The sequence below is a fragment of the Salvelinus namaycush genome, chromosome 9 (assembly GCF_016432855.1).
Source record: "Salvelinus namaycush isolate Seneca chromosome 9, SaNama_1.0, whole genome shotgun sequence".
Lineage (NCBI taxonomy): Eukaryota > Metazoa > Chordata > Actinopteri > Salmoniformes > Salmonidae > Salvelinus > Salvelinus namaycush.
Window position 1 is genome coordinate 36,119,097 of NC_052315.1, and position 25,430 is coordinate 36,144,526.

Sequence of the window (25,430 nt, forward strand, 5' to 3'; positions counted from 1 at the left end):
CGGAAGGAGCTGGCTCTCTGTGGGAGAGGAGGAGAGAGGGAGGAGGAAAGGAGAAAATGGAGGAGAGGGGTGGAGGGGAGAGGAGAGGAGGAGGACGAGGATGGTGAGGATGAGGAAGGAGGATGGGAAAGATGAGGAAAAGGAAGATGAGGAGGAAGAGGGAGATATTGTACAATCTGAGAACTTGAACTGTAGAAGGATATTGCATTCAAAAGATAATAATATCACAGTCAAAAGGCAGGCTATTATTATCTCCAAATGGAAAATATTAAAGGCATTCCTATATCAGTATCCAGGCAGGTCATAAAAACAGAGGATAGCATCATGAATACCAATATGAAAGTATGAAAGGGTCATAATGGTGATAACAGTCAGTCTCTGAGTCAGTCTACTGCTGGCTAATATAAAGAAGGGCAGATAAGGACACACACATCAAGCACACACACACACACACATTTTCCCTCTGATTTCCCTATCGCTAAATACGACAAAACGACAAATGATGCGTGCATCATTGCATAGTGAAGATTCCTTTCTAGATTCCTATGTAGACTATGACCCATTTGCCTTAGAAGGCAATATGGGTATGTATGGCATCAAGTACATTTGCAAAGCTCTTCCATTGTATGATCCATTGATCCACAAGCAGAGCAGCAGAGAAGCATAGTGGCCTGTGGGCAATTCCACAATAACGGTAACAGACACTCAGATTGCCAAACAGTATGCCAAACAAAAAACATTGACTTTAAAGTTTAACAAACCATACAACTCTATGCACAATGACTACTTTTAACAATTTACACAGAACATAACACATTTACTGGAAGAACTGTGCAGATGCAAAGTTTGGTAACAGAATTACGGTAAAATCTCCCTCAGATTTTTGTGTCCACGCTTTCCAAAAACTCTGTTAGATCTCTGCTCCAAATTAAGAGTTAAAGATGTCTGCAGGAAGAATGAGGGTGAAGTGGATTGACACCCGGTGACGGAATTGCGGTAACAGAATTTCATCATGGGTCCCTGATCTGTACTACACAGAAATGCATAATTTTGGATATGAATGTCATTTTCTTTAAATAGGTTCAGAAAGGTATAAATATGCAATATCCTTCTTTGCATATTTAGGTATTATTCTACACACTAGCTATTCTTTTAATAAGATCTGCCCCCAAACAAGACCAAATTTGGTTGGTCCGGTCTGGGCCAAATCTAAACCAATCATAGACATCAACGTACAGCACAGTAGAGTACAATAGAGTACAGTACAGTAAAGTGTTGTACAGTACAGTAGAGTTCAGTACATTCTAGTGTACTCAACTCTAGTGTGCTCTATTGTGTAGTGTACTCTACTTTACCTTAATGTACTGTACTGAACTATACTCTACATTTATTTTATTTGGTAACGGAATTGAGTTTTAACCACTTAATAAACAAAAATGCATAACAGTAAAAACACTAACTAATTGGTAGGTCTACCTTTAAATCTTACTTCTGTGAACTTCCATTATCCTCCCTCCTCATGACGGAGAAAAATGAGAAAATATCTTAAAGATATGTGTTTTTTTGGTAATGGAATTTGAACTGAGAGAAGGCAGAAAAATTTATCCGAAACTAAATATAAGTGTTGATATTAGTTAGCATGGGTCTTTACTTCAATATTCTTATGTTTTCATACGTTTCTCATACCTTTTTAGACTTTTCTGGTAGATGTTTTCTAAGAACTCTTTTCTATCTCTCTGACCAGAAATCAAAGCCTTTGCTTATTCCTAATTTTTAGGATGGACAATTGTTGGAAAATGTACACACTACCGGTCCAAAGTTTAAGAACAAACCTACTCATTCAAGTGTTTTCTTTATTTTTACAATTTTCTACATTGTAGAATAATAGTGAAGACATCAAAACTAAGAAATAACATATATGGAATCATGTAGAAACCAAAAAAGTGTTAAACAAATCAAAATATATTTTTTCAAATAGCCACCCTTTGCCTTGATGACAGCTTTGCACACTCTTGGCATTCTCTCAACCAGCTTTACCTGGAATGCTTTCCCAACATTAGTTAAGGAGTTCCCACATATGCAGAGCATTTGCTGGCAGCTTTTCCTTCCTTCTGCAGTCCGACTCATCCCAAATCATCTCAATTGGGTTGAGGTCAAGGGGATTGTGGAGGCCAGGTCATCTGATGCAGCACTCCATCATATTCCATATACGTTTTTTCATAGTTTTGATGTCTTCACTATTATTATACAATGTAGAAAATAGTAAAAATAACAAAAAAATCCTTGAGTAGATGTGAATGAGAAGGTGTTCTAAAACTATTGACCGGTAGTGTATAAGCACTGTACCTTAATTTCAAAGGAATATAGACTCTTAGCTTTCATTTGACAGCCAATTTAACATGATCCTAAGAATATCACATGTTGCTGCTCATGGGTCTTTTACATGGAAATGACCCTGTCTGATCTTTAATAAGTGGGATAGGGCTGAACTTGTTGATGCACTCCAGCAATAGACTAATGAGTTAGAATGTAAAACATGTGCTGCTGGGCTGGCTGGCTGGCTGGGCTCTGACACTGTGGTGGGGAAGGACACACTTAAGTGATAATGCCCGAGGAGCCGGTGTTTGGAGGATATACAGTTGAAGTCGGAAGTTTACATACACTTAGGTTGGAGTCATTAAAACTTGTTTTTCAACCACTCCACAAATGTCTTGTTAACAAACTAGAGTTTTGGCAAGTCGGTTAGGACATCTACTTTGTGCATGACACAAGTAAATTTTCCAACAATTGTTTACAGACAGATTATTTAACTTATTTCACTGTATCACAATTCCAGCGGGTCAGAAGTTCACATTCACTAAGTTGACTGTGCCTTTAAAAAGATTGGGTAATTCCAGAAAATGATGTAATGTCTTTAGAAGGTTCTGATAGGCTAATTGACATCATTTGAGTCAATTGGAGGTGTACGTGTGGATGTATTTCAAGGCCTACCTTCAAACTCTGTGTCTCTTTGCTTGACTTCATGCTTGACTTCAAGACCTCAGAAAGAAATTGTAGACATCCACAAATCTGGTTCATCCTTGGGAGCAATTTCCAAACACCTGAAGGTACCACATTCATCTGTACAAACAATAATACGCAAGTATAAACACCATGGGACCACGCAGCCGTCCTACCGCTCAGGAAGGAGACGCGTTCTGTCTCCTAGAGATGAACGTACTTTGGTTGCGAAAAGTGCAAATCAATCCCAGAACAGCAAAGGACCTTGTGAAGATGCTGGAGAAAACCGGTACAAAAGTATCTATATCCACAGTAAAACGAGTCCTATATCGACATAACCTGACAAGCCGCTCAGCAAGGAAGAAGCCCCTGCTCCAAAACCACCATAAAAAAGCCAGACTACGGTTTGCAACTGCACATGGGGACAAAGATCAAACTTATTGGAGAAATGTCCTCTGGTCTGATGAAACAAAAATATAACTGTTTGGCCATAATGGCCATTGTTATGTTTGGAGTTAAAAGGGGGAGGCTTGCAAGCCGAAGAACACCATCCCAACCGTGCGGCACGGGGGTAGCAGCATCATGTTGTGGGGGTGCTTTTCTGCAGAAGGGACTGGTGCTCTTCACAAAATACATGGCATCATGAGGATGGAAAATTATGAGGATATATTGAAGCAACATCTCAAGACATCAGTCAGGAAGTTAAAGCTTGGTCGCAAATGGGTCTTCCAAATGGGCAATGACACCAAGCATACTTCCAAAGTTGTGGCAAAATGGATTAAGGATAACAAAGTAAAGGTATTTGAGTAGCCATCACAAAGCCCTGACCTCAATCCCATAGAAAATGTGTGGGCAGAACTCAAAAAGCGTGTGCTAGCAAGGAGACCTACAAACCAGACTCAGTTACATCAGCTCTGTCAGGAGGAACGGGCCAAAATTCACCCAACTTATTGTGGGAAGCTTGTGGAAGGCTACCAGAAACGTTTGACCCAAGTTAAACAATTTAAAGGCAATGCTACCAAATACTAATTGAGTGTATGTAAACTTCTGACCCACTGGGAATGTGATGAAAGAAATAAAAGCTGAAATAAATAATTCTCTACTATTATTCTGACATTTCACATTCTTAAAATAAAATGGTGATCCTAACTGACCTAAAACACAGAATTTTTACTTGGATTAAATGTCAGGAATTAGGAAAAACTGAGTTTAAATGTATTTGGCTAAGGTGTATGTAAACCTCCGACTTCAACTGTATTGTCACGGATGTTGGTAGGCCCGTGCCAATATATCCTCCAAACACTGGCGTCGAGGGTATTATCACTTTTATACAACGGTTTACCAACATATTCAAATAATTATTTACATATTTTCATTAAAAACTTTATTTGGAGGAATGTATAAATACTTTTTCATCCTTCCACAAGATATAGTCCCGACACACATCTAGGGTTGCTACCCAAGCCAGCGGGTAGTTCATTCTATCGGTTTGGTTGCTAGAGACGCGACCCAGTCATTCAGCCTTTTGTTCTGTATCTATGGACGCGACCCAGTCATTCGTTCTTGTCACGATCATCTTGATGTGAATGAGAGGACCAAGGCGCAGCGTGATACGAATACATCTTCTTTAATATAACGAAGACGTAACACGAAACGAAAACACTTAGACAAACTAACAAAAACAACAAACGTGAAGCTACAAACGAAAGTGCATACACAAGCTACTAACGTTAGACATAGACAATTACCTACAACCTACCTAATGCCTATGGCTGCCTAAATATGGCTCTCAATCAGAGACAACTAATGACAGCTGTCTCTAATTGAGAACCAATTCAGGCAACCATAGACTTTCCTAAACACCTACACTGAACACAACCCCATACACTCTACAAAACCCCCTAAACAATACACACACCCTAAACTAGACAAAACACACAAACATCCCCCATGTCACACCCTGACCTAACTAAACTAATAAAGAAAATAAAGATAACAAAGGCCAGGGTGTGACAGTTCTAAATGTTCCATTGCCATAATGGCTGGCAACGTTATTTTCCTTTGCTTCCTTGTTAGCCAACTACAGCTAACTTACAGTCACGTCAAAAAGTGCAGCCAGAATAACAGCACAGTAGCTGCAATTGCATTTGTTTAAGGTGTTTCTAGTGACATTTATTTGGATACATCCATAACAATGATCTAATGAGGCACAATTTCACCTGGCATAGAACATGTGCTCACTCGTCAGGACACTGTTGAAAGGAGCTAGCCAACACCACAGCTAACACAATCACTTCAAACTGAATCTGGAAAGACTGCAAACTAGCAGCACTTCGTTTCGTTTGACCTTTTTTCAATTGACATTTTACTTTGAATATATACATAAAAATGATGCCAGCTGATTCATGATTTCGACTGGCTGAGAACCGCTGCCTGTCTGTCTCGTCCCAACTTCCGACATGTTCATTACTATGGGACAGCTGGAGATCGAATTTGAATACTGAAACAATTTTGCAAATGTCGGAGACAACCAGCAAGGTTTAAACAACTCTCCACTGTTGAAAACTAAATGTTAGTCTAAAGGAAATGTGAGATAATGTCTAGATGCTTTTTATAGAGGAGATTAAGTTAATAAATTGCCTGGCTGGGCTGATGAGACAGTGGGTTGCGCAGTTAGATGGAACAGAGTAAATAGGCATTTTAACGTCATAGATTTAGCCGGTGGAAACTTGTGGAATAGACACCGGCTGGAATGCGGTTTAAACCAATCAACATTCAAGATTAGACCCACCCATAGTATAATAACAAACAACACTACTCTATAGTCATCTAAATTATAACTTAAGGACACCAAGGCACAGGATGTGTCCCAGATAGCACCCTATTCCCAATACTGTACAGTGCACTACTTTCGACCAGGGCCCAGAGGTCTCTGGTCAAAAGTAGTGTGCTAAATAGGGATCATTTGGGACGCATCCACAGTTTCACTCGGCAACCCAACCTGTACCAAACTAGGGGAGGAATACAAAGTTGTAAGAGTCCAATTTATAAATAGGCCTGTATTATAATCAGTGGTGTAAAGTACATAAGTACAAATACTTGAAAGTACTACATAAGTAGTACTTAATATTTACATTTTTGAGAACTTTTACTTCACTTAATTTCTAATAATGTCATTTTTACACCATACATTTTCCGACACGCAAAAGTACTTGTTACATTTTGAATGCTTAGCAGGACAGGAAAATGGTCTAATTCACACAATTATCAAGAAAACATCTCTGGTCATCCCTACTGCCTCTGATCTGGCGGACTCACTAAACACATACTTTGTTTGTAAATTATGTCTGAGTGTTGGAGTGTGCCCCTGGCTATCTGTTAGTACATTTTAAAAATAATTTTAAAAATGATGCCATCTGGTGTGCTTAATATAAGGCATTTGAAATGTTTAATACTTTTACTTTTGATACTAAGTATATTTTAGCAATTACATTTACTTTTGATACTTAAGTATATTTAAAGCAACATACTTATAGACTTTCACTCAAGTAATATTTTACTGGGTGACTTGCACTTTTACTTGAGTCATTATCTATTAAAGTATATTTACTTTTACTCAAGTATGACAATTGGGTACTTTTTCCACCACTGATTATAACTAAGGTTGACAAACTGGATTTAGTAAGAAGATTGTGAGCTGTGTTATAAAGTTGCTGCCTGTAGTGACTATGCTTTTGTCGTTGTTATTGAGGTGCAACAGGCCCAGTATTTTAAACATGTTCTATTATTAATTAACTGGTAACAGAATCAAAATGTTTTCCTCTATTTTCATCAGCACACAGAAACAGTGAAAACATCAACCCACGTGTTCTGGAGGGCAGAACACACTGTTCGCACTTTGTTTCATTAGACTATATGTGAGTACATCATCAAACACACCTACACAGACACCCAGAAAACCTGCTAGCCAAGAACCTCGCTGTACACCTGTGTTTTTTCCCCTGACCATCTGATCCAAAAAATACCTCCTGGTCCAACAGAGCTAAAGAGTCCTGTCTACTTGTTATACATCTCTTCAGATCCAGCCACTCCCAGTGCTACATCTGAGTGATTGACAGCTGGTATGAGTCATAAAGGGATTACAGCTGTATGAGAAATGCTTCATCATCACCCTGGCCATTTCACACTTGAGGTTCTGGAAATGTCTATATAACATCCCTCTCCTCACCCTCTCAGAGGGTGTGATGCAAGATACTCTTTGTTTCTTTCAATTAAAATGAGAGAGGGATCGAGGGAGAGAGGGACAGGGAGATAGGAAAGCTGTTGCTAGGTCAGGCTTTTATATGTAGCATACTAATTGCTATTTCTCTGCTTGGCAGTAGAACGTGCCAGCGAGTTTTGTGGGATGGCTACACTGGGTTGTTTCTAACAGCTCAAGAACAGAAATCCACATTGGTGCACATGCACACAACATGCATAAAGACTTGAGGGAACTAGGCTGTTTGACAAGAGGCAATGGGTTCATTGGAGCTGCTCTGCGACTCTGTGTGTGTGTGTGTGTGTGTGTGTGTGTGTGTGTGTGTGTGTGTGTGTGTGTGTGTGTGTGTGTGTGTGTGTGTGTGTTTAGCTTATCACTATGATTTGATACAGGCTGCTCCACGGCCTGGTACTGTTACAGCAAACCCCAGCAGCACTCCTGACACTTCTTAGATTGGAACTAGCACTACACAAGGATATTGACCTACACTCAGACACTCACATACGCACACATGCAGGCACATACACACACACACGTTGATCCCTAGCCTAGCTGTACCCTGGGCTGTATCAATCTATAACCTCAATCTATAACCCGACATTAAAGTGGCCTCTGACCCAGCCAGGTTAACATATCTCCCCGCCATTGATCTGGATGGAGGAAGAGGTGAGAAATAGATTGGAATGGCGTTAGAAAATTCTTGAGGGGATTTTAGCAAAGGGTGTATACAATGTACTGTAGCACTGATGTTAGCATTGACACACACTGTCTGTGAGCAAAGGCACTCCGCTCCCATGGTTACTGCAGACAATGGTCCACAACATAGCTACACGTCGTGTCACACACACACCCCAATTGAGAAAATACAGACAAAGTAACATTTTCAAGACTCCAAATCTAATGAAAATGCGGAAGGGATTTTTGTGTTTGACGAAAATAAGAATAAATTAGGGGATGGATCATTATTGGACAGCTCAGAATAAGCCTGGCTTTTTATGGCTAGATGCAGGAACTTGTTTTCCAATTACACACTGATTTTAATGGGCTGGCTGTATCAGGAGCTTCTGAAGCACAGAGGGTGGTGGAGGGAAATTGGAGCCCTATGTGTGTGTGTGCGTGCGTGCATGTCTTTGTGTGTGTGTGTGTGTGTGTGTGTGTGTGTGTGTGTGTGTGTGTGTGTGTGTGTGTGTGTGTGTGTGTGTGTGTGTGTGTGTGTGTGTGCATGTGACAGCTCATAGAGAAGGACAGGATTCTCATCCCTCTTCCTTAGACTCAACGGAGCGAATCACAAATGAGCCGACAACCTTTGGCCTGGTCAATTAAAGACACCACAAACAGAGAGAGAACAGCTGGCTGCAACACACAGCTACCCTGCCAATATTCTACCCTGAAACTTAGAGACTGCTGCCCTATGTACATAGAGTTATTGAACACTGGGCACTTTAATAATGTTTACATACTGTTTTACCCACTTTAAATGTATATACTGTATTCTCCTCATGGCTCATCTTATATAACTACTGATGTACACACGTTTTCTACTCACATAATGTCCATAAATCAAATGGAAAGTATTGGTCACATACACATATTTAGCAGATGTTACTGCGGGTGTAGCGTAATGCTTGTGTTCCTAGCTCCAACAGTGCAGTAGTATCTAACAATTCACAACAATACACACAAATCTAAAAGTAAAAGAATGGAATTAATAAATATATAAATATTAGATTGAGCAATGTCGGAGTGGCAATGACTAAAATACAGTAGAATAGAATACAGTATATACACATGTAATGAGTAAAGCAGTATGTAAACATTACTAAAGTGACCAGTGTTCCATTATTAAAATGACCAGTGATTCCATGTCTATCTACATGGGGCAGCAGCCTCTAGGGTTTAGGGTTGAGTAACCGGGTGGTAGCCGGCTAGTTATGGCTATTTAACAGTCTGATGGCCTTGAATATTAGAAGCTGTTTTCAGTCTCGGCCCCAGCTTTGATGCACCTGTAATGACCTGGCCTTCTGGATGGTAGCGGGGTGAACAGGCCGTGGCTAGAGTGGTTGATGTCCTTGATGATCTTTTTGGCCTTCCTGTGACATTGGGTGCTGTAGGTGTCCTGGAGGGCAGGCAATGTGCTCCCAGTGATGCGTTGGACAGACCGCACCACCCTCTGGAGAGCCCTGCAGTTGCGGGTGGTGCAGTTGCCATACCAGGTGGTGATACAGCCAGACAAGATCCTCTCAATTGTGCATCTGTAAAAGTTTGTGAGGGTCTTAGGGGCTAAGCCGAATTTCTTCAGCCTCCTGAGGTTAAAGAGGCGCTGTTGCTCCATCTACACCACACTGTCTGTGTGGGTGGACCATTATAGATTGTTGGCGATGTGTACGCTGAGGAACTTGAAGCTTTCCACCTGAAGTACACAATCAGCTCCTTCATTTTGTTGACGTTGAGGGAGATGTTATTTTCCTGGCACCATCCGGCCAGGGCCCTCACCTCCTCCCTGTAGGCTGTCTCATCATTGTTGGTAATCAGGCCTACTACTGTTGTGTCATCAGCAAACTTGATGATTGAGTTGGAGGCGTGTGTGCCCACACAGTCATGGCTGAACAGGGAGTACAGGAGGGGGCTGAGCACGCACCCTTGTGGGGCCCCTGTGTTGAGGATCAGAAGAAGTGAAGGTGTTGTTTCCTACCACCTGGGGGCAGCCCGTCAGGAAGTCCAGGACCCAGTTGCACAGAGCAGGGTTCATATATATTCCGTACTCTGACTTTGCTCGTTCTGATGCGTTCTGACACAGTGATGCGTGAGCCATGTGCCCAGTGTTCCCTGCCCTCTGTACAGACCAATAACAACCCAGGAGAGAGGGATGACTAGGGAGGAAGAAAGGAGCTGAGGAGGAAGAAAGAGAAGGTTAGGGGAGGAGGAAAAGATGAGAGGGATGAATGGAGAGTTGTGCATCAGTCAGCCCTCTTTTGATGTGACCTTGGCGTCTCCAGCCAAGACTCCCTGATGTCTCTATTTACACACGCACGCCCACCCACGCCCGCTGCCATGCCCACACACAGCAATGTACAGGAGCCTGTATAGCAGAAGCTCTCTCACTAGAGGTGGGATAATGGCAGCTCTGCTTCTACCTGCTAAGCAACTTTGCAGTATTTTGTTTTTTGGTTATTTCTTTCATCTTTAGCCCAGAAGTTTTTTGTGTTATTACATACAGCTGGTTAGAACTTGTGGATATCAGAGTGATGGTAACTCACCCACATTACGAACACGATTACGACTTTACCAAATTGGATCGTTTGTTCGCACCCCGCAGGGCAATTTAACTTATCCCAGAGGCTGCTCCTAGACACCGTCGGCTGAGAAGAGGTATTCGGAGTGGACTTCTAGTCCGACTCAGGACGCGGGCACACCATCCACCGCTTCACAGTCTCTGGACAATAAAGTAGACGAGCTCAGGGCGAGGATCTCCTTCCAGAGAGACATCAGGGACTGTAACATACTCTGTTTCACAGAATCATGGCTCTCTCCGGATATACTGTCCCCATTCATACAGCCAGCTGGGTTCTCAGTACACCGCGCAGACAGAAATAAAGAACACTCCGGGAAGAAGAAGGGCAGTGGTGATTGTTTCATGATTAACCACTCATGATTGTGATAATGTAGAGAAACTCAAGTCCTTTTGTTCACCCGACCAAGAATACCCTACAATCAAATGTCGACCGTATTACCTACCTCGGTTATAGTCACAGCCGTGTATATTCCCCCTCAAGCCGACACCACGACGGCCCTCAAGGAACTACACTGGACTTTATGCAAACTGGAAACCACATATCCTGAGGCCGCCTTTATTGTAGCTGGGGATATTAACAAAGCAAATTTGAGGAAAACGCTACCGAAGTTCTATCAACACATTGACTGTAGTACTCGAGCTGGGAAAACACTCGCCCACTGCTAGTCTCTCTTCCGGGAAGCCTACAAGGCCCTCCCCCGCACTCCATTCGGCAAATCAGATCACAACTTAATTTTGCTCCTCCCTTTCTATAGGCAGAAACTAAAACAGGAAGTGCCCATGCTAAGGTCTATTCAACGCTGGTCTGACCAATCGGAATCCATGCTCCAAGATTGCTTTGATCACGCAGACTGGTTATATGTTCCGGGTAGCCTCGGAGAATAACAATACATGAACGGACATGGTGACTGAGTTGATCAGGATGTTGTTCCCACTGTGACTATTAACTTCTTCACTACCGTCCCACCTGCCCAACATCCGGTGAAATTGCAGAGCGCCAAATTCAAAATACAGAAATACTCATAATAAACATTCATAAAATATACAAGTGTTATACATTGGCTTAAAGATTAACTTCTTGTTAATCCAGTCACTGTGTCAGATTTAAAAAAGGCTTTACGGCGAAAGCATACCATGCGATTGTAAGCGCCCTGCTTACAAAAGCATACAAACATTTTCCAGCCAAGTAGAGGAGTCACAAAAGTCCAAAATAGCGATAAAAATAATAACTTACCTTTGATGATCTTCATATGGTTGCACTAACAAGACTCCCTGTTACACAATAAATGTTAGTTTTGTTCGATAAAGACCCTCTTTATGTCCCAAAAGCTCTGTTTTGTTGGCGCGTTTTGTTCAGTAATCCACTGGCTCCAAAACATGCAGACGAATACATCCTAATAATACCGGTAAAGTTCGTCGAAACATGTCAAACGATGTTTATAATTAATCCTTAGGTTGTCTATTATTTAAATAATCAATAATATTTTAAATGGACAATAGCGTTTTCAATAGAAAGGAAAATCAACGAACGGCGGTTTTCGCCTGCCATATCAGTTCTGTTATACTCACAGACATCAGTTCTGTTATACTCACAGACATTATTTTAACGGTTTTAGAAACTTCAGAGTGTTTTCTATCCAATACTACCATGCATATGCATATCCTAGCTTCTGGGCCTGAGTAACAGGTAGTTTACTTTGGGCACGTTTGTCATACAAACTTCAAAATACTGTCCCCTACCCAAGAGGTTAAAACTTACCAAAACCAGAAACTGTGGATAGATGGCAGCATTACAGCTAAACTGAAAGCACAAACCACCTCATTTAACCATGGCAATACAAACAGTGTAGTTATTTCCTCCGTAAGGCAATCAAACAGGCAAAACATCAGTACAGAGACAAAGTGGAGTCGCAATTCAACGGCTTAGACACGAAACGTATGTGGCAGGGTCTACAGACAATCACGGATTACAAAGGGAAAACAAGCCATGTCATGGACACCGACATCTTGCTCCCAGACAAACTTAACACCTACGGTATATTTATATATTTCTTAATTCCATTATTTTACTTTTAGATTTGTGTGTGTTGTTGTGATTTGTTAGATATTACTCCACTGTTGGAGTGAGGAACACAAGTTTTTCGCAACACCCGAATAACATCTGCTAAATATGTGTATGTGACCAATACAACTTGATTTGATAACACACAGAATATTAGCACAGTTAGCCAGGCCAAATCCCACTACGTAGTAGACTGATTTTTCTTTTGAGCCCTCCTGACTCAACTACAACAGAATATCACAAGGCAGCAACAGCACAACACATCTGTTATCTTACTATTGTACATGTCTACCAAGATCTTGAAATTCTGGTTATAAACACCAATCAAAAAACTGCTCTTGTTCAGCCACATTAAAAAATATGCAGAAGGAAGACCCTACAAAGGCCTTTCCATTGGAGTGTTGATTGATTAAAGGAGGCTTGCATAAAACAGGCAAATGCGCACACAGCTTTCTCCAGAGAAATGTATCCAGTAAACAAATACGTCTGGAACCCCGCCCTAACCCCCAGGACACATGCACTACACCCTGAGTAGTAAACAAGTCGCTCCACATGGGTCTGGGCTCTAGGATAAGTGTACTAACAAAACGTATGCAGGGTTGTTCCACCTCATAAAGCACCCACCATCTCAGGTTGTTCTGAAATTGTTTCTGTAGTTAGTAACAGATACAATTAGCATTCCTGAAACATTATTTTGTTGAAATATAATTTAATCTCTCATTTAAAATTGTAGGATTCAGATAACATTCAATAAATATAGTACCCAACATTTGATTTGGCCCAAACTTCCTACCAACAAGTAAGACACAAATGGATCCCCAAAAATGTTCCAAAGCCACCCACGGACCCCCCACCTCACATGCTAATCCAATCTAAACAACCAGTATACAGTATTGGTTCTCTGAGTTTGACAAGAGGTATGACGCTTTGGCTTGGAGTATTGCTTCTCCATACTATATAATGTATTCCCTGTGAATCTAGTTTTCCCCTGTTGAGAAAAATGTGTCATTAAGTCACTTGCATTATTTACCATAAAGAAGTGCGGAAGTACCATGTTATGACCACTAGATAGGAAGAGGTTTGGTCCAAATCGGATGTTGAATACCATATTTATTGAATATTATCTGAATCCTATAAATGAAAATGGCCAATTTGGGTGCAATCAATTTCTCCAAGATCAAATACAATTTCAACAAAATTATGTTTCAGGAATGCCCGTCTTTCCTGTTTTTAACTACATAAATGATTTCAGAACAATCTGAGATGTTGAGTGTCATGGCTTGCTGAAATGACATGAAGCGGCTCTGCAGTCTATTGTGCCTAAAACAGTTGGTGCCGCACGCTCTTTTCTCTTGTTGTTGGAAAATAAAAAAGGCGCCTGAAAACAATAAAGTGCACATTAACAGCGTCCCAGCTAACTGAGCTAAACGACTACCACCCCGTAGCACTCACTTCCGTCATCATGAAGTGCTTTGAGAGACTAGTCAAGGACCATACCACCTCCACCCTACCTGACACCCTAGACCCAATTTGCTTACCGACCCAATAGGTCCACAGACGACGCAATCGCAACCACACTGCACACTGCCCTAACCCATCTGGAGAAGAGGAATACCTATGTGAGAATGCTGTTCATCGACTACAGCTCAGCATTTAACACCATAGTACCCTCCAAACTCGTCATCAAGCTCGAGACCCTGGGTCTCGACCCCGCCCTGTGCAACTGGGTCCTGGACTTCCTAACGGGCCGCCCCCAGGTGGTGAGGGTAGGTAGCAACATCTCCACCCCGCTGATCCTCAACACTGGGGCCCCACAAGGGTGCGTTCTGAGCCCTCTCCTGTACTCCCTGTTCACCCACGACTGCGTGGCCATGCAACTCAATCATCAAGTTTGCCTCCAACTCAATCATCAAGTTTGCGGACGACACTACAGTGGTAGGCTTGATTACCAACAACGACGAGACGGCCTACAGGGAGGAGGTGAGGGCCCTCGGAGTGTGGTGTCAGGAAAATAACCTCACACTCAACATCAATAAAAAAAGGAGATGATTGTGGACTTCAGGAAACAGCAGAGGGAGCACCCCCCTATCCATATCGACGGGACAGTAGTGGAGAAGGTGGCAAGTTTTAAGTTCCTCCGTGTACACATCACGGACAAACTGAATTGGTCCACCCACACAAACAGCGTTGTGAAGAAGGCGCAGCAGTGCCTCTTCAACCTCAGGAGGCTGAAGAAATTCGGCTTGTCACCAAAAGCACTCACAAACTTCTACAGATGCACAATTGAGAGCATCCTGTCGGGCTGTATCACCGCCTGGTACGGCAACTGCTCCGCCCACAACCGTAAGGCTCTCCAGAGGGTAGTGAGGTCTGCACAACGCATCACCGGGGGCAAACTACCTGCCCTCCAGGACACCTACACCACCCGATGTCACAGGAAGGCCATAAAGATCATCAAGGACAACAACCACCCGAGCCACTGCCTGTTCACCCCGCTATCATCCAGAAGGCGAGGTCAGTACCGGTGCATCAAAGCAGGGACCGAGAGACTGAAAAACAGCTTCTATCTCAAGGCCATCAGACTGTTAAACAGCCACCACTAACATTTAGTGGCCGCTGCCAACATACTGACTCAACTCCAGCCACTTTAATAATGGGAATTGATGGACATTTATGTAAAAATGTATCACTAGCCACTTTAAACAATGCCACTTAATATAATGTTTACATACCCTACATTACTCATCTCATATGTATATGTATATACTGTACTCTATATCATCTACTGCATCTTGCCATCTTTATGTAATACATGTATCACTAGCCACTTTAAACTATGCCACTTTATGTTTATATACCCTACATTACTCATCTCATATGTATAGACTGTACTCTATACCATCTACTGCATCTTGCCTATGCCGTTCTGTACCATCACTCATTCATATATCTTTATGTACATATTCGTTATCCCTTTACACTTGTGTGTATAAGGTAGTAGTTGTGGAATTGTTAGGTTAGATTACTTGTTGGTTATTACTGCATTGTCGGAACTAGAAGCACAAGCATTTCGCTACACTCACATTAACATCTGCTAACCATGTGTATGTGACAAATAAAATTTGATTTGATTTAGCTAGCACATAATGTTCTGAGAACAATATGTTTCTTAGAGCTTGATGAGAGTGTGGTTGTCCTATGGTTATGTTACATACAACCTTCCCACAGCTTTCTGGGAATGGTGCAGGATAGTTGCTTGGCTTTGGATCATTCTCAGCACATTAAGGAACTTGACAAAAAATATATTTTTGGGGAATTACTTTTTAATTTTTTTAAAAACGTGGTTACACTTAATTTCAATTTTGGTAATGTTCTCAAACTGGTTTGTATTTGGCAATGCTCCCAAATAATTCAGATAATGTTAAGAAACAATGTTCTTCTGTGGGAATTTCAGCATAAAGTTTCCTACAGGTTTCCTCGTGGTTCTATTTAAAGTTAAGTTCTCAAATTGTTCCAAAAACGTTATGAATTTCAGTACATCAGCATAATGTATCCTACATGTTTCCTCATGGTTCTAATTAAAGTCATGTTCTGAAATTGTTCCGAGAACATTAAGAAAACTTTCCATAAAAGCCACAAGAAACTTAATGTTCAGAGAATGCTCTAGGAATGTTATTAAAAATGATATACATTCCATTCTCAGCATCAACAAAACTCTTTCTGTCCTTTATCTTGTTAAGTGTGTTCAGGTGTGTTTGCCGCGCCCAATAATTGGCCACACCTGATCTTAATGAGTGCTTGTTTCCTTTGAAATGAGGTCTGGTTGAATAGACTGAAATGAACTGTAGGGTTGAATCTCACTGAGGCTGTGTAACAATAAAAATTAATATGTTTGCATGATTAGGGCTGTGGGGTCACAAAATTTCATCAGTCAGTGATTGTCAAGCACGGTAATTGACCGTTAACCTGTCTAGCCCCTCCCCCCACATTCCACTGAAAAGGCAGCGCGCGAAATTCAAAAAATATTTTTTAGAAATATTTAACTTTCACACATTAACAAGTCCAATACAGCAAATGAAAGATAAACATCTTGTGAATCCAGCCAACATGTCCGATTTTTTTAATGTTTTACAGCGAAAACACCACGTATATTTATGTTAGCTCACCACCAAATACAAAAAAGCACAGACATTTATTTCACAGCACAGGTAGCTTGCACAAAACCGACCAAATAGAGATAGAATTAGTCACTAACCAAGAAACAACTTCATCAGATGACAGTCTTATAACATGTTATACAATAAATCTATGTTTTGTTTGAAAAATGTGCATATTTCAGGTATAAATCATAGTTTTACATTGCAGCTACAATCACAAATAGCACCGAAGCAGCTAGAACAATTACAGAGACCAACGTGAAATACCTAAATACTAATCATAAAACATTTATGAAAAATACATGGTGTACAGCAAATGAAAGACAAACATCTTGTGAATCCAGCCAATATTTCAGATTTTTTAAGTGTTTTACAGCGAAAACACAATATAGCATTATATTAGCTTACTACAATAGCCAACCACACAACCGCATTCATTCAACGCAAAGGTAGCGATAGCGAAAAAAACAGCAAAAGATATACATTTATTCACTAACCTTCACAATCTTCATCAGACGACAGTCCTATAACATCATATTACACAATACATATATGGTTTGTTCGAAAATGTGCATATTTAGAGCTGAAATCCGTGGTTATACATTGTGAAAACGTAGCAACTTTTTTCCAGAATCTCCGGATATATTTCTGACACTCACCTAATCTGACCAAATAACTCATCATAAACTTTACTAAAAAATACATGTTGGATAGCAAATGAAAGATACACTAGTTCTTAATGCAATCGCCGTGTTAGAATTCTAAAAATAACTTTAGTACGACATACAGCTTACGTTATAGCGAGACAGCGCCTGCAATGAGTGCGGAAAATAATACTAAACATTTTCCACAGAAATACGAAATAACATCATAAATGGTTCCTACTTTTGCTGAGCTTCCATCAGAATCTTGTACAAGGGGTCCTTTGTCCAGAACAATCGTTGTTTGGTTTTAGAATGTCCTCTTATCCTGTCGAATTAGCAACCAAAGCTAGCCAAGTGGCGCGAAGCTGTCCATCGTCACCAAACGCAGAGAACGGAAAAAGCCAAAACTCCCGATAAACTTTCAATAATCTGATAAAACTATATTGAAAAAACATACTTTACGATGATATTATCACATTTATCAAATAAAATCAAAGCCGGAGATATTAGCTGTCTATAACGAAAGCTTTTCAGAAGCCAATGCTGATGTCCTTCCCGCGCCTTGCTGAACAAAGAAAATTTGGGGTCAAATCATTCCAAGAGCTCTCGTTTGACCTCAGATCAAGCTATACACCCCATTTCACCTCTCACTGCCTGTTGACATCTAGTGGAAGGCGTATGAAGTGCATGTATATCCATAGATTTCAAGCAAATGAATAGGAAGGCCCTGGAACAGAGCCTCGATTTCAGATTTTTCACTTCCCAACAGGAAGTTTGCTGCAAAATGAGTTCTGTTTTACTCACAGATATAATTCAAACGGTTTTAGAAACTTGAGTGTTTTCTATCCAATAGTAATAATAATATGCATATTGTACGAGCATGAATTGAGTACGAGGCAGTTTAATTTGGGAACGATTTTTTACAAAGTGAAAACAGCGCCCCCCTATCCCAAAGAAGTTAATTAACATGAACACATTCATTTTTTTATTTTTTTATACATCCATGTAATATAGCCTACACCTTCACAATAAAGCCATTATTTATTTTAGACAGGTCTAAAGAAGCATGAGATGAAGAAAATGTAGCCTATTTCAGAAGAAAACAATCGCATACTCTGAGTTGTCCTTATGTTATGTCCTGATATGGCTATGCCAAATGGCTGTGAGCTACACTAGTTCATTTAGCAGACAACACCTGCTTAGAATTTCGTGGCATTATTTTATAGTTTGAATAATACAATTGAACAAAGCTGAATTAAATATAAATATTTTCTCAAAACGATTTGAGGGAGTGCACACATGCGGCTATTCTGTGTTGAGTAGTTAAAATAGGTACTCCCTATATGCTTCATTTAGAGTTATTAATGAGTTATTAGAGTTATAAATTTAGTTGTTCTACAAATGTTGGGCTATATGTTTTGCTTTTTAATAAATTGTAAAAAAAAGTCGCTTGAAAAGGCATGAGCTCTGCTTTGTTTTTGCGCAGGCTGTACACACTCCAACAGTCTCTCATTCACAATTTGACAAGCACTTGATAATGCCTCGAATTTCATGGTGGCATCCCCTTTGTGGCCGTAACGCACCCTAAAAAAAATCCATGCCTTTTGCGGCCCGGAGTGCTGCGTTGTGCCCTTCTCCCTGAGTGCTGCACAATCCGAAGCGTCTCTCACTCACATGGCTCTCCGTCACGTGACCGGGTCTTTCTCACAGGTTACAAGTGAAGACAGACACATCATGGACGCAACTGCTATGCCCCATAGTACAAAATTCGACCTATTCTATTCTGTGCGAGAAATACATATTCCAAACATAGTCTGGGACAGTTGTGAGGTGCAATAGATCCCAAATTAATACAACCACTAGCATCAAAAAAACTTTTTTACGCAATGTGGCTAATGCAACAGATCAGAACGTTTAGCTTAAAATGTTGATAAACTATTAGGCTATATCTTCACATTATCAGCGCAGAAATATGGGCATGGCAGTCGGCTATAAGCACAAATGTTCCTTTAGCGGGAAAACACCTTTATCAAAAGTGACCGCAAATGCGATTATGAATGTAATGCTTTTATTATAAAAAGGTGCATTTTTATGGTGAAAATGATCTTCCCCAAACTTGAATCTCACGCACTGCTTATGTATGCCAGTTAGGCCCTTGTAAAGCAGTGTCACGTTCGTTCTCCTCCTCGTCTGAGGAGGAGCATGGATCGGACCAAAACGCAGAGTGATATGAATACATCTTCTTTTATTGGAGACGAAGACGAAACGAACACTATACAAACTAATACAAAAACAATAAACCACGAACGTGAAGCTACAAACGAAAGTGCACACACAGCTACTAACGTTAGACATAGACAATTACCCACAATCACCTAAAGCCTATGGCTGCCTTAAATATGGCTCCCAATCAGAGACAACAATAAACAGCTGTCTCTGATTGAGAACCAAACCAGGCAACCATAGACTTTCCTAAACCTCTCTACTTAACACAACCCCATACACTATACAAAACCCCCTAACCAATACACACACCCTAAACTAGACAAAACACACAAACATCCCATGTCACACCCTGACCTAACTAAACTAATAAAGAAAATCAATATAACAGAGGCCAGGGTGTGACAAGCAGATTAATGTGCTTAATTTTAATAAGTTTTGTGATACAAACCTTATCAAAACATATTGGCTTATTGGCTAGGCTACATGAGGTGTGAAACTATGATTCTAAAAAGACTGTTTCTTATGCTGGGCATCATTCACAAGTGATAATATATAATTCACAAGTGATAAGCTAATATTGTCATCCATCAGACTATTCTTAATTTAATCTTGTCTTTACATACACTAAATAATATAAGTGTGAAATTTGTTTTGATTTAGAATGGACCATTATCATGCACCTGTCTGTCTCGAAACAGGGGCAGCAGGAAAACACAAATGTCATCTATGCACTTAAATAGCAAATGGAGGACGCTTTTCCTTTGGTTCATTTTCATGTGAGACAGGTAGGCTATACTCCTGTTTTAAAAATAAACAGCGTGCTTAATATTAGGAAAGATGAGAAATAAATATAGTAGGCCTAGCCTATAAAAAGCTGATGAGATCCTCCTCTTTTTAGTAGAGGCCATCACTCTGTTTTCTCGGGCAATAGCAAAACCTATAGAAATGTTGCTCAACATGAGCTCATGAAGTGTTTGATTCGATTTTCGAACACATTTGCATTCAAGTTCAATCAATCAAGTTTATTTTATATAGCCCTTCGTACATCAGCTAATATCTCGAAGTGCTGTACAGAAACCCAGCCTAAAACCCCAAACAGCAAGCAATGCAGGTGTAGAAGCAAGCAATGCATTGATGTCAGAGTGATTAGAGGGACAATAGAGTGCTGAGTACCAGGCAGTTAGCAAGTTTGGTAGGCTACTAATGACCATCAGCAGCATCAGAGCTTGGAGAAGCCTAATTACAATGAATAAAAGGGCACATGGAATTTGACTGCCTTCATGACTCGTGACTGCCGGTGTGCCAGTAATACGGTCCGCCACACCAGCATGATTAATGCTTAAGGAAATACATTTCTGTGCTGGGAATTCAAACAAGTGCAGTGTTACTGAAACATTGAAACATTCTGTGAAAATTTTAAGGAAGTTATTAACCTCTTGAGCCTATGGGGGCGCCATTTCGACTTTGTAAAAATGAGTTCCCAAATTAAACTGCCTCGTACTCAATTCTTGCTCGTACAATATGCATATTATTATTACTATTGGATAGAAAACACTCTCTAGTTTCTAAAACCGTTTGAATTATTTCTCTGAGTGAAACAGAACTCATTCTGCAGCACATTTCCTGTCAGGGAGTGAGATTTCAGAAATCGAGGTCCCTGTTCTGAGGTCAGTTTATAAGTCCCCATGTAAGCCATCGGGCTACATGCACTGCATACGTCTTCCTCTAGATGTCAGTAAGCGGGGAGAATTTGAATGGAGTGGATTGCGCAATCTGGGACCCTATATAAGACCGTGGAACGGAAGTACCGTCCTTTTCAATGGTGCGCCTGGCGCAAGAAGACATCACAATGGCGTCCTGCAAACGCTTTCGTTTTAGTAGTTCTATATCTCCGGTCATGTTTTTATTCGTTATAGGTGTTAAAGACATCATAAGGTAGTTAATTTAAACCGACTTATAGCAGTTTATAGCAGTTTATTGCGATTTTCTGGGATTTCTTTGTCATGCGCTTTCACAAGTTGGACACGTCTCCAGTGGGTGGCTATCGTTAGCTGCTATTTCGACAGGAGAAGAGGACATCTTTCAACCCAAAGACGATTGTTCTGGAGAAAGGACACCTTGCCCAAGATTCTGATGGAAGCTCAGCTAATAGTAAGCAGTCTTTATGCTGTTAATTCGTACTTATGTTGACAAATGTCAAATAATAATTCCGCCATGAATTATGGTGCGGTCTCGCTTTTGGCGCACGCTGTATTGCGCAGTAACGTTAATTTTAAAAATCTAACACAGCGATTGCATTAAGAACTAATTTATCTTTCATTTGCTGTCCAACTTGTATTTTTTAGTCAAGTTTATGAATAGTTTTCGATTAGAATAGGTGCCTCTCCAAGATGGCGCCTGACAGATTGCTTGAATTTTTGGCCACTAATCACATTGTATAACCACGATTTGTGCCGCTAAATATGCACATTTTCGAACAAACTCTATATGCATTGTGTAATATGATGTTATAGGACTGTCATCTGAAGAATTCTGAGAAGGTTAGAGAAAATTTTTATATATTTTGGTGGTTTATACGTTATCGCTATTTTTGCCTTGAGTCAATGCTGTTGTGATGTTTGCTATTGTGGTAAGCTAATATAACGCTATATTGTGTTCTCGCTGTAAAACACTTAGAAAATCTGAAATATTGTCTGGATTCACAAGATCTGTGTCTTTCAATTGCTGTACGCTGTGTATTTTTAAGAAATGTTTTATGATGAGTAATTAGGTAATACACGTTGCTCTCTGTAGTTATTCTAGTCGCTTTGGTGAGAGTTGTGATGGTGGCAGCAATGGTAAACTATTATTTATACCTGAAATATGCACATTTTTCTAACAAAACATATGCTATACAATAAATATGTTATCAGACTGTCATCTGATGAAGTTGTTTCTTGGTTAGTGGCTATTTATATCTTTATTTGGTCGAATTTGTGATAGCTACTGATGGAGTAAAAAAATGGTGGAGTAAGAAAGTGGTGTCTTTTGCTAACGTGGTTAGCTAATAGATTTACATATTGTGTCTTCCCTGTAAAACATTTTAAAAATCAGAAATGCTGGCTGGATTCACAAGATGTGTATCTTTCATCTGGTGTCTTGGACTTGTGATTTAATGATATTTAGATGCTAGTATTTACTTGTGACGCTATGCTAGGCTATGCTAGTCAGCTTTTTTACTGATGGGGGTGCTACCGGATCCGGGTTTGGGAGGAACTAGAAGTTAAAAACCTTAAAATAACCTATAATTTCCATTCTTAGAGCATTAATAAAATCTCCCAGGAATACTATAATGGAACCAGAGTAAAACATTCTTAGGACATTCCCAGAACAGGCAGAAAGTTCACTTCCGTTCTCAGAACACAGTTTTACCAGTCAGTAAATGTATGGCTGTTCCCACAACCAATGTGAAACCAATAATATACATTCCCACAATTTACAAGAAACCAAATCTGCTAGCTGGAGTGTTTATTTCTAGTTTGGGTATAAATCTAAGCCTTTTTCGCTAGAATGTGACCGCCTAGTGACTAGCAGGCAACGTAGAGGGGCACTAAAGCCTTGTTAAAAGCCTCTGCTCCAGCCTCTGTTCTAAACCATACATTATTGATGATCAATCTGTGGCCTAAAAAGAGATGTGGCGCTAAAAGAGGATGGAGAGAGAAAGAGAGAGCAATAGATAAGGAGAGTGTAAGGGAGAGAGAGCGAGGGGCAGAGAGAGCGAGAATGAGTGAGAGAGAAAACCCTACTCTCCGCTCCTCTTCCATTTCTCACAGCAGCATCTGCCTGACCCTGAAGGTCATAGACAGGGTCTTGGCAGAAACCACAGGATCCACTTTTAAGGCCAATCCTTCAGTGGGGGAATTATGTGTGCATGCATGCAGACAGTTAGCTTTCTCAATTCCACCACAACTCTGCTGCCTTTTCATTTCAGTGATGTGATAGTAATGAGATAGCTCAAACTTCCCTCCAACTGTCTAACCAGCACTCTCTCTAGAAGACTGGGCTATTTCCCTTATCTCCACTAAGAACCATCAGATCCTGTAATCACCGTAAATACCCTTGTCTCCACTGCCTATTCAACTTTAACATGACAACCTTAGGAGATTGGCGTGTTTACTTCCTGACGAAAGAGGAAACTGCTGTATAATGCAATGCTCCCTCCCATACACGTGATTAATATGAGTGTAATTCCAATGTCCCCTAAAGTACAGAGCAGTTTGTATATGGCACGGGCTAGTTACATTAGTCTGGATGGTTTGGGATGCTTTCCTAATCTCAACTAAGTAGAGCTGTTTTAATGTTTTTGATGTCTATTGCGGAACAGATTCCAAACTTCTGTCGACTTACGTTTACTACTTTGCTGATTAAATTAAAAGTGAATCCACAGGAATATCCTAAAAGCGTGCGAATAGTGCGAGTCAGTGCTCTTGGTAAACACAAACATAAAGATGATATTACCATTACACAGTCATAACCCTGCTCCAGTCTCCAGTGTGTTTAATAGAGCCAGTGATGGCTGCTGTTGGATCAGATTCACACTGGATGCTGACTGGCCACACTAGCCTGGCCTGAGCGAACACACTGCTATTAAATTACACAGGAAACATCCTAAATGGCACCCTATTACCTATATAGCGCACTACTTCGAACTGGAACCCTATGGGCCACAGTCATAGGTAGTGCCCTATTTTGGGAATAGGGTACATTTGTGATGCAGAACTATTGCTCATGAATTACTATGGGATCACAGATCAAACTGCCTCTAATCTAACACAACATCATCTTATTCTGGGTGGATCAGTAGTGGATAGAGAGACGGTCACACTTTATTTGGATAGTCAGGATAGTTCATCGGTAGATGCTCTACAGATGGTCATACTATCAACAAACTATCTGTTGATAAGCAACTGCTTGCTAAGGTGAGGTTTAGAATAAGGGTTAGGCTAAGGGTTAGGGTTAGTAGAGAATTAGTTGAAATGTTACTGATACTCTATAGAGCATCTACAGATGGACTATCCAAATAAAGTGTTACCAGAGAGACCAAAAAACACACTCACTGAAAATGTATGTAAATTAATGAATTTGTTGTGGCAACAGGTGTATTTAGTGCTTGTGTGATAGACAATCATGCATCAAGCATATCTGATTGAGGGTAAATAACTAACTAATACACAGTACCAGTCAAAAGTTTGGAAACACCTACTCATTCAAGGGTTTTGCTTTATTTTTACTATTTTCTACACTGTAGAATAATAGTGAAGACATCAACACTATGAAGTAACACAAATGGAATCATGTAGTAATTCTTCAAAGTAGCCACCCTTTGCCTTGTTGACTGACAGCTTTGCACACTCTTGAGATTCCGTCAACCAGCTTCATGAGGTAGTCACCTGGAATGCATTTCAATTAACAGGTGTGCCTTCTTAAAAGTTAATTTGTTGAATTTCTTTCCTTCTCAATGCGTTTGAGCCAATCAGTTGTGTTGTGACAAGGTAGGGGTGGTATACAGAAGAAACCCTATTTGGTAAAAGACCAAGTCCATATTATGGCAAGAACAGCTCAAATAAGCACAGAGAAACAACAATCCATCATTACTTTAAGATATAAAGGTTGGTCAGTCAATCCGTTTCTTTAAGTGCCGTCGCAAAAACCATCAAGCGCTATGCTGAAACTGGCTCTCATGAGGACCGCCACAGGAAAGGAAGACCCAGAGTTACCTCTTCTGCAGACACCTGCTTGGGCCAAGAAACAC

General features: G+C 40.5%; 1 protein-coding gene across 2 annotated transcripts in view; it reads right to left on the reverse strand.

Annotated features, from left to right (window-relative positions):
- The window catches only part of ldlrad3 (low density lipoprotein receptor class A domain containing 3), a 118,669-nt gene that overhangs the window by 58,685 nt on the left and 34,554 nt on the right, over nucleotides 1-25,430 (reverse strand). For both annotated transcript variants that reach the window (XM_039001380.1, XM_039001379.1), the window contains exon 2: nucleotides 1-17. This exon is cut by the window's left edge and continues 130 nt beyond it. In XM_039001380.1, coding sequence (XP_038857308.1) covers nucleotides 1-17 — 17 coding nt within the window. The remainder of the gene's footprint in view (nucleotides 18-25,430) is intronic.